Genomic DNA, 16,668 nt, shown 5'->3' on the forward strand with positions numbered 1-16,668 from the left:
GATCTTCCCAGACCAGGGGTCGAACACGTGTCCCCTGCATTGGCAGGCAGATTCTCAACCACTGCGCCACCAGGGAAGCCCCAGGTGCTCATTCTTATCCCTGTAAGATGAGGGTGATTGGAAGACCATGAGGTTATCCACAGGGGACCACAGAAGGACCTGTATCAAGCTGATAAAGGCTAATTAGTATCAATTCAAATTGATAAAATTAACATTTAGCTGGTATTTGTGTTTTCCCCTGAACTTTGGACAAATTTACCAAAATCTGTTTTTTTAAATCTATTTTATCACAAAATCACTTCACGTGATAGTTAGGGAGGGCTGTAAGCCGGTGCCTGCACTCCCCCTCACCAACCTGAATCCTACACATCAGGCATTTAAACTGAGGCATTCTAAGATAAAGATGCAAGAAGCGAAACAAAGTCAGGTGTCTGTCTCACACAGTTTATTTAACAATAGGTAATAAGAAATCAAATTTAACAGTCTATACAGTGATCCAAAGTTCATATTTATAAGTAATCAACTTTAATCTCATGATTTACAAGTTGAGGGTTTTTGCTTTCTATTTTCAAGTTTTACAGAAAGTGTGTGTGTGTGTGTGTGTGTGTGTGTGTTTTGGGGGTGGACAGGGTAAGGAGGAAGAAAGCAAGCAAAGAAGAAACCCCAGGGACATTTTGCATGTTAAAATCATCCCACTGGAATCGTTTCTTACCCTCTTTTTAATTTTTTCCTTTGTTAGATGTAAAAATAACGAAAAAAATTCTTTCAAGAAACAGAACCACAATATATAATACATCAATTTGGCAGCTGCCCCTGTATATTTTGAAAAAGTCATTTTTCTCTCTACATGTACAAATTACTTTAATACTTGAAGTTTTTACGATCAGACTTACGGAATAGAAAATTTTCTGGAGCACAAAAGTTGACTTGAGGGGAGGAAAGGGGGCTTTTTTTTCCTTTTTTTTTTTTTTTAAACATTTTTAAAAGAATGAACATCTTTGCACCCAGAGAAAAAAATTGGTATTTTAATATATATTTATATATATTTATATATATATAGAATGTAATTTTAAAGTAACATTAACCCCTTTTGTCCTCTGGTTTTAGAAATGTTCTTTTTTAACTCTTCCATAAAGTGAGGAAAATAGGGAAGAATGTCAACCATCTGCACCAGTAAATAATAACTATTAATATTACATATTTTCATTAATTTAAAAAAAATAATAAAACCTATTGGAGGTGCAAGGCAGGAGCATGTGGTTGGCTTCACAGACCTCAGCCTCCTCCCAGTGCACACTTGAACCAAACACACAAGGGAAAAAAAACCAGGCTGGTGGGGACCAGCCATAACAAAAATAGATTCTTTGTGTTCTATCAATCGTCACCCCTCAGGTTCATTTCGCATGTTTGCTTTAAACCACAAACAGCCAGCTACCGCGCAGTTCTTGTGTGTTCCAAGGAAAATTGTCTTTTAGGCTAAGAAAGATTCAAAAAAATTGTTTTCAGTACAAAAAGTCTTAAGAGAAAATAATTTTTTTGCTCCCAAAATACTACAAGGCGTCTCTAGTGTATGTCTAGTGTACTCTGTGAGAGGTCTGAATTCAAGTCTGCGTTGTCGGCGCCGAGTCCCAGGTCCGTGGCGCTGGCACCATGGAGGTTTGCCATGCCTGGATTGCTAGTCAGCTGAGAGAGCATCGAATTCTGGTCCGGGCTGGCAAAATGCCCTTGTTCCATGGGGTTGCCCTGGGCAGCAACCAGTCCGGGATGTGGAGAACTGGTCTGTGGGGAAACGTGGTGTGGAGAAGGCTGAGGCTGCATCCGTGGGGAAGGGCTGGAGTGGGGGGGCTGGGACTGTGGCCGCGGAGAAGGAACAGGCTGGGGAGACCGCACTTGATTGGAGAGAGACGGGATCTGCTGGCCTGGAAGGTGCGGGGACTGAGCCTGACTCGGGAGCATATGCTGCTGGGGGCTCATGGGGTTGGGCTGAGCGGGTGACCCCATCTGTTGCTGAAGGAGTCGCTGCTGATAGGCCTGCAGACCGGCTCCTGCCTCTGCCCCCAGGGCCTGGGGGAGCGGGCCCAGCTGGCCCCCGCTCCCTTGCTGCAGGTGCTGCATGTGCTGCTGCATCCGGGGCGGCGGCGGCGGCTGGGGGGCAGGGTAGCCCAGGCCCTGGGGCGGCTGGAACTGGCTGTGGCTGGCCAGTCCAGGGCCGACTCCGGGCCCCGCTCCCTGCTGCTGCTGCTGTTGCTGCTGCTGCTGCTGCTGCATCATCTGCTGCCGCCTCAGAATGTCTCGGAACTGCGCCGGCATGGTGCTGTGATTCATGCTCATCTGCTGAGCCTGGGGGCTCATCCCCCCCATGGGCGGCGGGAGCTGCTGCTGCGGCGCTTGCTGCTGGGGCAGGCCGGCCCTCTGGACGCCCGCCTGCATGGGATTCAAGTTTGGCATGGCGGGGCTGGAGTGGACTCCCTGCTGGCCCGGCATGGCGGGGGGCTGCAGCCCTGGCTGGCCCTGGGGCACGCCGGGCTGCCCGGGGAGGGGCTGCGGATTGGCGTTGGCGTACTTGGCAGCCCGCTGCTTGATGAACGCAGCCAACAGCTGGGGGTTGGCGTGAAGGATACTAAGCACCTGTTGCTGCTGCAGGGGGGAGCTGGGAGACCTGAGAGTCCGCAGAAGGTTTTGTAAGGCTTGTTGAGACACAGTGCCCGGTTTGAGAGGGCTCACACCTACCTGGCCCAATCCCGGTTGGGGAGCCATGTTCAGGGGCTGACCGTGCTGTGACACTGACATCATGGCTGGCCTGGGCATCCCGGGCTGCAGGTGCTGGGGCTGAGGCAAGCCTCCTTGGGCCCACGGTGGAGGCTGCTGCATCCCTGTGGGCCCCACCCCTGGCTCCAAATGCCCGCCGGGACCTCTGGCCATGGGGGGTGCGTTCATACCCATGGGGGCCATCGGAGTCATTTGGGGCATCTGGTGCTGGATCGGCCTTTGAAAACTTTGCACATGGGCCATCTGGCGTTGCGTCTCGGCTGCCCTCTGAATCTGCATCGCCATTTCCACTGCTGCAGGCGGGGGTCCTGGAAGGGGTGGCTGAGCGGTCTGCGGAGGGGTCGGGGGGGTGACCTGGCCGGCCGCCTTGCCCTGGGACACTGGGCCAGCAGCCTGAGTCCTGGGCAAGTAGGGTGGCATGCTGGTGGGAGGGGTGGGCTGGGGCTGGGAGGGGGGCTGGGGCGTCTGCGGGGTGGTCGGCTGCTGGCCCGTGGGCGTGGTCGGGGTCGCAGGCGTCGGGGAGGGCAGGCCCTGCTGCTGCCCCACCACGCCAGCCCGCTGCATGCTGGCCATCCTCCTGCGGAGCATCTGGGCTTGCTGGAGCCGGTGCTGCAGCTGCTGCTGCCGGAGCTTCTGCTTGATGTTGAGGCAGAAGGGCACGGGGCACTTGTTCTCCTGGCAGTGCTTGGCGTGGTAGCAGCAGAGGGCGATGAGCTGCTTGCAGATGGGGCACCCTCCGTTGGTCTTGCGCTTGCAGCCCTTGGTGTGCTGCACCACCCGCTTCATCTTCTGGCAGGAGGGCAGGGAGCAGTTGGCGTTGCGGCACTGGCAGGCGTGCACCAGGGACTGGATGCAGCGCTGGATGCTCAGGCGGCGGGAGTCCCCCGGGCTCTGGGTGGCCGCGGCCTGCTGGTTGTTGCTCTCGTCATCTAACCCGAGACCCAGCTTCTCCATTTTGTGGTCATGGTTTTTAGTGTTATAGCAGGTGATACACAAATCATAATCCTGGGGGAAAAACACAGGTGCAGGTCAACTCTCCAGGATTAAAGTCATTCAAAAGTATTTACATACTCTGCTTGGGCTAAAAAGCCCCGTTTTACAGAAAGCCTCTAACCAACCACTTGGATTTGAGACCAGGCCCCGCCCACCCTGTCCTGTTACTCACCAGTGGCCCTGGAGCCTAGGAAGGCCCCCCCGGGCCTGCATAACCTCTGTTTGAATCACATCTCAGGCACCCAGAAGCCCCCCGCCCCTCCCCCGCCAGGGGCCTACCTCGCACACGGTGCAGTGCCAGCGCGTCTCCACGTGGTGCTTGCACTCGTTGCAGGTGTAGACGAAGCGGTCCTGGCTCTGGGTGTGCAGCTCCACCAGCATGCACATGGTGGACCACTGGGCTCTTCGGAGTGAGGAGAACTCCAGGTGCTTGTCCCTTGCGAGGGTGAGAAAGGCATCCCGCCCGTCCATCAGGTCGCAGGGGATGAGGGGGTCGGGATCAACGATGGGAGGCAGGGAGTTGGCAGCGGGGCCGGCGATGAGACGGATCACGAAGAAGACCTGCAAAACAGACAGTCTCATCCTGACTCTGGCACTAGAGCACCACGGGGCACTGGGCCAGTTGCCGCGGACGGGTGGGCCAGGCTGTGCCCCTGGGGGGCTGGGACGCCTGGCTTAGTTTTATGACCACCTCGCAAGGTTACATGACATGGCCCTCTTTCTCCTGCTTCACTACCTCTGTGCTCTTCTCTGGGACTGTCTACGATGGGCCTAAAAAATCTACATCTTATGTTTTCTACCACATTCAATAATTTCTTCAAAAGAAGAATGGTCGGGTACAGCACCGTACAGTGGACATTCTGCCTCAAAGTGGTCTACTTTAAGATGCAATCCATGGTTTAACCTGACTCTAATCATAAGGAAATAGAAAAATCCAAATTGAGGGACATTCTATACAACAATGGGCCTGGAGTCTTCCACAAAATGCCCATGTCGTGTTAAGACAATAAGGCCAGGAGCTGAAACACGGCAACTCCGCATGCAGCACGAGGAGCGGCCGTGAGCTGGTGGCAGCGGGTGAGGCTTCCCGAGTGCAGCCATCGCACGCTTATGCAGAAAGCATCCTCCTTCTCAGAAGGTACTTGCTGAAATAAGGATATAGAAAATGTAGCCGAATGTTAACAGTTGGTGAATCTAAGTGAAGGCTACAGGAGGACATCTTCTATATAACTTTCCTGTAAGTTTGGAGGAAAAAAAAAGTTGGTGGGAAAATTAAAAATGCAAAACCTCCTTCGTCCTTGCTACAGAAACAGCAAAAGTTGAAGTTTGTTCACTGAAGTTTAAAGACACACAACCACCATTAATTCCCATAACCACTGGTGTAAAGGCTGCAAGAAGAAGCTGGGATTATATATGTAATAATAAAATGTAAAATGGAACCTTCAAGAGATCAAGAACTTGTAACTGCTGTATTGCCCACTGTATTCTACCAGTTTTTCAGAGGCTGAAAATCTGTGCAAACTGGCAGTAACATTTGTTATATACTTGGGCAGCAATGTTGGCATAAAACAAGAGTCTAGAAAAAGAACACAGGGACTTCCCTGGCAGTCCAGTGCTCAAGACTCCGTGCTTCCACTGCAGGGGGCGTGGGTTCGATCCCTGGTCGGGGAGCTATTAAGACCCTGCATGCCACACAGTGTGGCCAAAAACAAAAACTTGAAAAAAACAAAAAAAGAAAACACAGGACAAGAGTGCACACACTGAGTAAAGACATATCAAAACAGATGCCAAAAGTTAAAAACATCAAGGGAGGACTGTGACGTGTGTCTGACCTTGTAATACTGGGTTTGATACTGTGGCTCAAAGAAAGCGCTCATAAAGCAAGGAAGAGCATTTTGAAAATGTGGTCACACACAGGAAAGTACTGGATCTAACAAGTAGGGAATGTCTGCAGCAACCCATTCAAAAGAGGGGCAGATAAAACCATCTGGTGACTCCCTAGGAAATCTTCACTATGGCCAACCATCCAATAACAACCATCATGATTGATTCCACTGTATGTCACCCTAGAGCTAAGACAATACTTGAATTTAGCCTAAATTGATGACCTTAGATTCTAACTCCTAACAGGAGACTACTACCCACATCTTCTTCAGATGATGTATCCACAACTTAAGTCACACCTATTATGACATACTCTAAGGGCTTTTCCCAATTGCTGTTATGACAGAATGCTGTGACACTATATATTGCCCAAGACAGCTGACAATCATTATCTAAGTGAGGCATCCACACCTTGAACCAAGCCTTCAAGTTCCCTCTCCTCATAATGGCCTCTTCCTATAAGAACTTGACTATGATGTCTGAACACAGAGTCAAACAGGTGTTAAAAAAAAAATCAAAAACTAAACTGACATGAATTACCCTTCAAGACTCCTCATCTCAGCAATGATGACGTTGGGGGAAAAAAGTCCAACACACCCAGTTACACTCCCAAACTACCTACAACAATAAATAAGCAATTTAAATAATGAAATAATTCAGTTTTAACTTTGCTGAGAAGGTATTACAGGTACATATATGAAAGTTTAACTTTTCTTCAATTCTCTACACTTCCCAGTTCCCTTTCAGGAAGGCAAATATTCATTCGTTTTGCCAAAGTTCCATTACAGACAAACTGGAATGGCCAAATGGAGTTCTAAGGAGCTTGGTCTAAAACAAAACAATAAAGATACCCAACAAGCCAATCTCCTGAACAACGGACAGAAATACAAACATAAAAGGATTACAAACAACAGGGTCAGACAAACTATGCTTATACTTTCCCAATACCATCTAGCTTGATAACAGCTACAACTCAAAGACAGCTTACCATTTCCTATTCTCACCACCCACTCTAGCTATCCTCTTTTTGCCTTCTTTCCCCTCAAATGGTTTTCTTCCTTCTGAATTTCAAATGGTCTGGTGCTCAAGTCATAAATACCAACCACGGTGGGCAGTTTTTGAGAAATCCTGCCCTGTTTTTTTCCACTCTTGGTGGCTATATCTTACCTCTTTATGCTTCTCCATGGTGGCATACAGTTTTTGCGAGAGGTCATTGGATACATTGGGCATGCCTGGCTTCTTCTTATTGCCCCTACTCAGGCTGCTCTTGTTTTTGCTAGTTTTCTTATTATTCTTCTTTTTAGCATTTTTGCTGTCTCCCTTTGTCACCTGCAGGTTAGCACAAGAGGACGATAAAATGTTAACTATTTGTTAAGAGATTTAAGAAAAAATAATGGTAAAAAGACTCCATTTTTGAAACTAGAGATCATAACCTTCCACCTTACACCATCTGCTCTCTTCACTCATCCTCTCTTTTTTAAAGCTGTTATTTACAGTAAACTAAAGTTTACTAACGTTTTTGCACTTATTTTCTCCCAGTGAAGAATGTCTCCACTAATGTCTCTTCATTAAGACAATGGCAGCCTTAGCTTTTTGGCCAGAAGAACCCTGCAGACCAAGGAGACACCTCAGGTGGACCCAGGCTATCCCAGATTTGAGGACAAGAACAAGGAGTGAGTGGCAGTGTGGAGTAGTGAAGTGTGCATAGGAGTAGGGAGCCAAAGTCCTTGGCTACATTTCCTTCCACTTTCTAGAATTTTATGAGCCAACTATTCAAAAAAAAACCTTGAAAAACATTCAATCAAGGAGTTTAAACTGCAGACTGTAAAGGGTTCTTATTAGACTATTTAAGGGTGACTTTAATAGTTCAGACTCAGCAAGGGCAATCTAGATAAACTATGGGGAAATAAATGACAAGGAAAAGCTCCTCAGATGATCCGTCTACAACACAGGTTCTGTTTGGGGACTGGCGAACTCTGGCCCAGACCTGTTTTTGTATGGCTAAGAATGATGGTTTTTATAGCTGTAAAGTGTTGTTTAAAGAAAAAAAGAAAAAAAAAAAACAGAAAAAAAAGAATGTGCTGGAGACAATATATGACCTGCAAGGCCCAAAATATTCATAGTCCAGACCTTTGCAGAAAAAGTTTACCAACCCCATGCTCTAGATGGGTAATTTTCTGTCTTCCATTACTAGAAATCCAAGATTCCATTTAAAAGTGAGGTCTGGTACTTCCCTGGTGGTCCAATGGCTAAGACTCCGTGCTCCCAATGTAGGGGGCCCGGGTTCGATCCCTGGTCAGGGAAGTAGGTCCCGCATGCCGTAACTAAGACTCTGCGGAACCAAATAAATAAATTTTTTAAAAAAGTGAGGTCTGGGGCTTCCCTGGTGGCGCAGTGGTTGAGAGTCTGCCTGCCGATGCAGGGGACACGGGTTCGAGCCCTGGTCTGGGAAGATCCCATGTGCCGCGGAGCAACTGGGCCTGTGAGCCACAATTACTGAGCCTGCGCATCTGGAGCCTGTGCTCCAAAACAAGAAAGGCCGCGATAGTGAGAGGCCTGCGCACTGCGATGAAGAGTGGCCCCCACTTGCCACAACTAGAGAAAGACCTCGCACAGAAACGAAGACCCAACACAGCCATAAATAAATAAATTAAAAAAAAAAAAAAAAGTGAGGTCTGGGACTTCCCTGGTGGCACAGTGGTTGAGAATCCGCCTGCCAGTGCAGGGGACACGGGTTTGAGCCCTGGTCCGGGAGGATCGCACATGCCGCGGAGCAACTAAGCCCGTGCGCCGCAACTACTGAGCCTGCGAGCCACAATTACTGAGCCTGCGAGCCACAACTACTGCAACCCGTGTGCCTAGAGCCTGTGCTCTGCAACAAAGAGAAGCCACCGCAATGAGAAGCCCACGCACCGTAACAAAGAGTAGCGCCCACTCGCCGCAACTAGAGAAAGCCCGCACACAGCAATGAAGACCCAAAATCAGCCAATCAATCAATCGATTTATATGTTAAAAAAAAGAGGCCTGATGCTAAAAAAGGCTTAAAACCACTCAACTAGAACCACAGTAACTTATCTACGCCAATATTTCTTGCCCAACTTGAAGAGCTGAGAGCTTTAAGACCATGTTGAAAACTTAAGCTCACTTCCAGGTTATACATGAGAATAGGTAGAGGCTGGAAAGGGAAATGCAAAGCCCTCACATCTGTGCTTTCGTTGCTGGTGTTCTCCTCTCGCTTTCTCTCTTCCTCCTCCTGTTCCAGTTCCTTAATGCTCTCTTCCAGTACATTGGGCCAGAAATCACCTTCAAAGTAAGGCAATTCCTTTGCGCTTGTTAATCGATCTTCAGTAGCTTGTTTAAAAATATCCTGTGAAAATATCCGTGTACAAATAGGAATTTATATATATATATTTAAAAAAAAAACACATTTATTATACAGAAGCAGTCAGAGCTAACGGATGCAAGAAACATGAAGAATCAGATGTGTCTTCTGGAAGATGGCAGAGATTTTATACCCAAGTCTGATGTCTGGGGAGACATTTAGTGTCACAAACAGTGAAAGGTGTGGTCTGAAATCAGTATTGCTGGTTCCTCTTTCCTCTACCCATGAGGACAGGGAAATTATCCGCCTTTACATAACCAAGTGGCAAACTATCCTGTCAGGAACAATGGCAAAGGCAGCATCATTCACACTGTGGCTTCTACCACTCTTGAGACAGAACGCAGTGCGACGGGAGGCACGCCCGCCTTGCACACACGCTTGAAGTATCAGAAGTTCTTACTGAGAAATATGTTCAAAACAACCCCAATTACAATTACTGGAAACCACATGGTTAAAGAATGATTTGCTGGGCTGCTTAGGAAAACACCCATTTCATGTTTTCCTCCCCATGAGTAAAAACAGATAAGATATTTAGTAGTTCAAGTTTCTTATCATGAGATACCCTACAATCACAAATGGCTATTAAATATTTTGCCAGATCCACTCATCTTAGTAATTCAGGAAAGAAAACACCCGCTATCAAATTAGCTTAATTTTACAAATTACATGGAAGAGGGAGAAAAAACAGAAGATTTTTGTTAAGATAGTAAGAAGAGCAGAATACAGAGCAGCAGGATTAGTCAAGCCACAGTTCTATCACCCCCCGCTCCTGACCTTGTAGTCGTGGACAATTCGCTCGGATACAGCCTTGTCGAGCATCTTTTTGTACCACTCCTGCAGTCGCTTGGGCTTGGGTATCTTCTGGTCGGGGGGGTGGCAATGGAAGATGTAGTCGTCTCCCTCACTTGGGGGGCATGCCCAAATATGCCCTGTTGTATATCTAACAACACAAAGAGAAGGAACATTCAAGAGAAAGATCACACATTCTAGAAAGAATGTTATACTTTAAACTACAAAGTGGAGTCAGTACAGAAACCAATGATTTCCCCAAGATAACACAAAGTGTGCAATCCACATCAGATGAAAAGTCTTAGGCCAGGGACTTCCCTGGTGGCACAGTGGTTAAGAATCCGCCTGCAAATGCAGGGGACGCGGGTTCGAACCCTGGTCCTAAAAGATCCCACATGCCGCGGAGCCACTAAGCCCATGAGCCACAACTACTGAGCCTGCGCGCAGCAACAAGAGAAGTCACCGAAATGAGAAGCCTGTACACCGCAACACAAGAGTAGCCCCCGGTCGCAGCAACGAAGACCCAACGCAGCCAAAAAAAAAAAAAAAAAAAAAAGTCTTCCAGGCCAGAACTAGGCATAACCCTGGATCAAAAAAATCCCAAATTTGCATTCAAAGACCAAACAAAAGCTACAATGCAAAGGAAAATGAATCCATGTCAGCAGGAGGGCTAAATGAAATGCAAACTGTTAAAAGGAATAACCTGCAAGGTGAGGTGGTGAGGTGCAAGTACATATATACCTTGAAGGTAAGGAACCAGTCTGATGAATTTTTTTTATCTCTAGACCTTAGTGTGATTTTGGTTTTGATACTCAGGTGCAAAAGGACCAAGTGCAGGTTAAGGTTCTGGCCCTTCAAATCAAACTGTACCTAATAGCTTAACTGAACAAAATAAAAATCTGGGATGGGTGCAACTATAGTCAAAATATCCATTTCTTTCCCGCTGGCAAAATTAACCAAGGGTCTCCAAATTATAGTTCCACTAGATGAAAGCCAAAGTTGAGGAAAAAAGACCAAAAGTCACATATTTGCATGTATTATATCTCACCATAATATCACAGTGGTGATTAGTTTAAAACTAATTAAACAAGTTGTTTTTATTAAAACTAACATTTGTTTTTATGCTTACCCTAATTTCTTGACGTATTCCAAATATCCAATTAGAATTTCGTGATAGACTGCAGTCCTCAAGCATTTAGGACGGAAGAAATGAACACTATCCAGGTATGATATGTATACTCTCCTATACCAAATGGGGAGAAAGAAGCCTGGTCAAGTCACGCAACGAGTTCCTACTGATGTGGCTAAAAACACCTTCTCTCTTTTCTGTGCCCTTTGCTCGCCTTGTCATTTTTAATGCTTATCACACAATATTACAGTTATTTAGGTAAATGACTAGATTGTGAACCCGTTGGGGGGTTTTGTGGGCCTGTGGCTCTATTACAGTCTCACCTAGCAGGGGCTGAGACACTGTATAATCAGTCAGTATTGAGCAATCCAAACATATTCTGGCAGCACTCTTATTCTGGCCTTTATACTATTTTGGAAATGGAGAATTCTAAACCATATTCTACCTCATTTGTATGACATTCTTTCATGTACATCTCAGCAAGGTACTTGAAACAACCTAGACTTAATTACATTTTCTGAAAAGTCATCAGTTTGTTTCCCATTTTGTATTTTAGGCTGCTGTTCACATCCCTTTCCCTATTACTATGACCACACAAGAGCAGTACTGAGCAGTATTTTCTAGTTTTGTTTTTGTTTTTTGTTTCACTTCAATACTACACCCCTGAAAACTTGCATTTCCAAAACAAGCACATCAAGTATTTTCTTGCCCATATGCTTGTTTACCTTACTGTAACCTCAAACGCCCACGCAAATCAGAAAGTAGCCACAGTAAAGTCTCACCTCTGGTTGGGCGGGGGGCAGTCAGAACCATACTCTTGAACGTGCATGCCAAAGAAACACAAGTCAACACCATCAATCTCCTCAAAGGCAAAGAGGGCTTTGGTTCGATATGGAAAGGATTCTGCCATCTCTCCACTATCTACAAACCTATACAATTCATGTTGGAGGAAAAGACCACAACATTTCATTCAGATTAGATTCATCAACAGTAACTGTGTATGAGCAATTGTGGATCCACAGAGAAGAAAAGGGGAAATTATTAGGTACCTTGCTTTCATGCCTGGTTTGACTTCCACAGTTTTGTCAGAAGCATGAACTACTCTAACAGTGACCTCTCCTGACTCAGGGTGATTTTGTCGCCTCAGAAAGTCATTCACACGATTCTCCAGAAAGGTGCCAAGCCTGGTAGATGGCAACCCTAAGAATTTAAAAGTTAAAAGTTCAGTAGTAACTAAGGTACAAATTTATTACTATCAGTCTTAAGTTTCAATACCAAATCTCATTTCTGCTTTTTCAATACTAACAAGATTACTTGCTACATTTTGTTAAGTTAGCTATCTAGTCAATACTTAAAAAAAAAAATTTAATGTGGAACACTTCACGAGTCTATCATCCTTACAGAGCACCATGCTAATCATCTCTATATCATTCCAATTTCAGTATATGTGCAGTTAAAGCAAGCAGGGTAGTTAATACTTTATAAATGTTATTTTCCCCAACTTTTTATTTTGAAAAATTTTCCTTTTCAGAAGAGTCAAAAAACAGAACACTCATATGCACTTTGCCTCAATTGCAGTAATATTTAACAACTGTCGGGTGCTTTGATAAGCTTTACAGAGGATTAAAAGCAACCTGTAAGATCAGCAAAAAACTGCAAAGGCATCGTTCTACAAAACTAAAACTGACTGCCATCCCCACCCAACTGAAAAGATCACACAGGTCTAAATGCAGTCCCAACTAAGGGTATACACAAAACTGAGGGAATCATTCATGAGATGGCAATTCTGGGCAAGTATTTCCACATCTGGCCTCCATTAGGATATGTGTAGGAACAAGAAAAACACATAACCTCCTTCTTATAAATAACTAGGTCTAATGATTTTCACACCAAAAAGTACATCACAGTTCAACTTTAAGTACATCATGGAAAAATTATTTGGTTTTAACTTTGGTTAAATATTTCAAATAGGGGCTTCCCTGGTGGGGCAGTGGATAGGAATCTGCCTGCCAATGGAGGGGACACGGGTTCGATCCCTGGTCGGGAAGATCCCACATGCCGTGGAGCAACTAAGCCCATGTGCCACAACTACTGAGCCTGCGCTCTAGAGCCTGCGCTCCGCAATGGCAGAGACCACTGCAATGAGAAGCCCGCGCACCACAATGAAGAATGGCCCCCAGTCAGAAGCGAAGACCCAAGGCAGCCAAAAAATAAATAAAAACATTTTTTAAAAATTTCAAATAACGTTGAAAGAAAATAATTCATTCTGGATGTTTATTTTTAACTATGCTTCAGTGAAGCTTTGCCAAATTTTACCTGTAAGAATGAAACTTACTTTTAGCAGAAAACTTATTTTCTTTTCTAGTTCGTGCAGTCTTCTTTAAACAGCCATCACAGACAAATCTAAAATGTAAACCAAGACTTTGCTTAAACAACTTAGAGAAACATTTAAAGTAACGTATGCTATAAAATCTATCTTATGTATGTGTAAGGTTGAAATTTAAAAGACAACCTGGGAGCAGTATTTCTAAATACACAACAAAGAGTTAATATAACCAATATACAAAGAGCTTTTAGAAAACATTAAGACAAAAAGGATAAAAAACCTAATTGAAGGCTTCCCTGGTGGTGCAGTGGTTAAGAATCTGCCTGCCAATGCAGGGGACACAGGTTCGAGCCCTGGTCCAGGAAGATTCCACATGCCTCAAAGCAACTAAGCCCGTGTGCCACAACTACTGAAGCCCGTGTGCCTAGAACCCATGCTCTGCAACAAGAGAAGCCACGGCAATGAGAACCCTGCGCAACACAATGCAGAGTAGTCCCCCACTTGCCACAACTAGAGAAAGCCCGCGCACAGCAACGAAGACCCAACACAGCCAAAAATAAAAAAAAATATTAGAAACAAAACAAAACCTAACTGAGAAATAGACAAAAGATGAAGAAATGTGAAGGGCATATAAATTGGCACATGCAAATTTTGCATGCTCAAAGATGTTGAAGAATCACAGATTAAAGCAGAAAATTTGTTATGGCCAATCACATTGGCAAAAGTCTATATGCTACCAGTGGGAATGTAAGTAAGTACGTTTTGAAAGCAGCACTAATATGTTTTTTAAAAAATATTTTTTGACTGTGCTGTGGGATTTTAGTTCCCTGACCAGGGATTGAACCTGCGCCCCCTGCATTGGAAGCCCAGAGTCTTAATCACTGGACTGCCGGGGAAGTCCAGCACTAACAGATTTTAAATGTACATTCTCTTTGTTCTTGCAATTACATAAGGATGTGTGCATAAGTAGAAATTCTTAGAAAAACTGGAAACCACATAAGTACTCATCAACCAGCTGGCTGATCTTCAGTTGCAAAGATCGCTGCAAGTCCCTCAATTATCCTTACCCACTCTGTAATTAAGGAAAGCACTAAAAAGGCCTATCTAAAGACAAGCCATATAAACATCAACTACTGTGCTTTTCCTTAGTGTTTTTTTTCTGGAAATTTGTTAATTAGCCTCTTCTTTCCTGTGACCTCCGAACTAGCATCAACAGTCAGTCCAGGGAACTTTCCTGGTGGTCCAGTGGCTGAGACTCCACGATCCCAATGCAGGGGGCCCAAGTTCGATCCCTAGTCAGGGAATTAGATCCCACATGCCGAAACTAAAGATCCCGCAGCCAAAGTTCTTGCATGCCGCTATGACGATCCCACGTGCCACAACTAAGACCCGGCGTAGCCAAATAAATAAATAGGTGAATGAATGAATATTAAAAAAAACAAGTCACTGGAGGGAAAGCAACCTAGAAAATAAAGCTCTTAAAACAACAACAACAGTCCAGGAAAAGAGCAGAGAGTAGATATCCATTCTAATGAGAGTCACTTAATACACAGATACTCCCCCAACCCTTCCCTTGGAACAGAGCTGGGATCAGCCCCATTCCTGGAGAAAGAGAGGTAACCCATAGCAGTAAACACATAAGTGTCACAATGGACAAAAATCCACTCACTGCCCATGAAAGGCATTGATGATGTGCACCCTGGGTAAATATGTGGAGAATATTCAGAAACAGAACATGAGGCCCAAGAATACCTAGTTCATTGAAGTCTGTATCTAGTCATTTTCATGCAACTTTGCCTTTCACTGGACAACACCTAGTTAACTATTATCCAACTCCCCAGAAGATTTTATTTTGTTTATTTATTTATGGCTGCGCTGGGTCTTCATTGCTGCGTGCGGGCTTTCTCTAGTTGTGGCGAGTGGGGGCTGCTCTTCATTGTGGTGCACGGGCTTCTCACTGCGGTGGCTTCTCTTGTTGCGGAGCATGGGCTCTAGGCATGTGGGCTTCAGTAGCTGTGGCGTGTGGGCTCAGTAGTTGTGGTGCACGGGCTTAGTTGCTCCACTGCATGTGGGATCTTTCAGGACCAGGGCTTGAACCCGTGTCCCCTGCACTGGCAGGCGGATTCTTAACCACTGTGCCACCAGAGAAGTCCCCTGGTTAGGATGTGATTTAAAATCTTTTGGGGGACTCCCCTGGTGGCACAGTGGTTAAGAATCTGTCTGCCAACGCAGGAGGCACAGCTTCGATCCCTGGTCTGGGAAGATCCCATATGCCTCCGAGCAACTAAGCCCGTGCAACACGACTACTGAGCCTGCGCTCTAGAGCCCGCAAGCCACAACTACTGAAGCCCGCGTACCTAGAGTCTGTGCTCTGCAACAAGAGAAGCCCCCACTCGCCGCAACTAGAGAAAGCCCGCACGCAGCAACGAAGACCCAACACAGCCAAAAAAAAATCCTAACCACGGTCACCATTCAGTATGCCGTTCAGTGCGATGTTCTCTCAGAGGCAGAAACAGAGGTGGCTCCTTGGAAACCTGCATTATCCATACCGTCTAGTTTTTCTACTGCAATGTAAGTAATGTTCAAAACCTAGCAGGTTTAATTGTGTCTAACATCTCCTTGCTGGTTTCCAGGTGCTACAGATTTCCTGTTACCCTCTATTGATCTATTGATAAATCTTTTGTATTTACTTTTTTTTTTTTTAAATTTTATTTATTTATTTATTTATTTATGGCTGCATTGGGTCTTCGTTTCTGTGCGAGGGCTTTCTCTAGTTGTGGCAAGCGGGGGCCACTCTTCATCGCGGTGCGCGGACCTCTCACTATCGCGGCCTCTCTTGTTGCGGAGCACAGGCTCCAGACGCGCAGGCTCAGTAATTGTGGCTCACGGGCCCAGTTGCTCCGTGGCATGTGGGATCTTCCCAGACCAGGACTCGAACCCGTGTCCCCTGCATTGGCAGGCAGATTCTCAACCACTGCGCCACCAGGGAAGCCCCTGTATTTACTTTTGATGCACACTGACCACCAAAAAATTTAAAGCAAAATAAAGTATTTGTATATGGATTAAAACAAATAAGAGAAATATCTATGTTTTTCGATTCTAGGTTATTTAATATTTTAAAACTGGATTTTATTTTTCTTCTTTTTCACATCCATCTCAATGTCAGTACCACTTATTTATTTATTTACCTATTTATTTATGGCTGTGTTGGGTCTTCGTTTCTGTGCGAGGGCTTTCTCTAGTTGTGGCAAGCGGGGGCCACTCTTCATCGCGGTGTGCGGGCCTCTCACTATCGCGGCCTCTCTTGTTGCGGAGCACGGGCTCCAGACGCACAGGCTCAGTAGTTGTGGCTCACGGGCCTAGTTGCTCCGCGGCATGTGGGATCTTCCCAGAACA

At 45.7% G+C, this 16,668-nt stretch overlaps 1 protein-coding gene and 1 non-coding gene across 2 annotated transcripts in view; both read right to left on the bottom strand.

Annotated features, from left to right (window-relative positions):
- Positions 1-428: 428 nt before the first annotated feature.
- EP300 (E1A binding protein p300) overlaps positions 429-16,668 on the bottom strand; it is a 74,825-nt gene continuing 58,585 nt past the window's right edge. The window contains exons 23-31 of the mRNA XM_028168254.2: positions 13,282-13,349; positions 11,996-12,146; positions 11,729-11,875; positions 10,947-11,060; positions 9,803-9,968; positions 8,849-9,013; positions 6,814-6,975; positions 4,042-4,323; positions 429-3,774 (exon numbers count right to left, since the gene is read on the bottom strand). Of these exons, the coding sequence (XP_028024055.2) occupies positions 1,564-3,774; positions 4,042-4,323; positions 6,814-6,975; positions 8,849-9,013; positions 9,803-9,968; positions 10,947-11,060; positions 11,729-11,875; positions 11,996-12,146; positions 13,282-13,349 (3,466 nt within the window). The 3' untranslated portion in view covers positions 429-1,563. The remainder of the gene's footprint in view (positions 3,775-4,041; positions 4,324-6,813; positions 6,976-8,848; positions 9,014-9,802; positions 9,969-10,946; positions 11,061-11,728; positions 11,876-11,995; positions 12,147-13,281; positions 13,350-16,668) is intronic.
- LOC114238726 (U6 spliceosomal RNA) lies at positions 12,306-12,408 on the bottom strand. Its single transcript, XR_003624020.2, has one exon. It is a non-coding gene; the product is annotated as a U6 spliceosomal RNA (small nuclear RNA).

Source organism: Balaenoptera acutorostrata, chromosome 11 (assembly GCF_949987535.1).
Source record: "Balaenoptera acutorostrata chromosome 11, mBalAcu1.1, whole genome shotgun sequence".
Classification (NCBI taxonomy): domain Eukaryota; kingdom Metazoa; phylum Chordata; class Mammalia; order Artiodactyla; family Balaenopteridae; genus Balaenoptera; species Balaenoptera acutorostrata.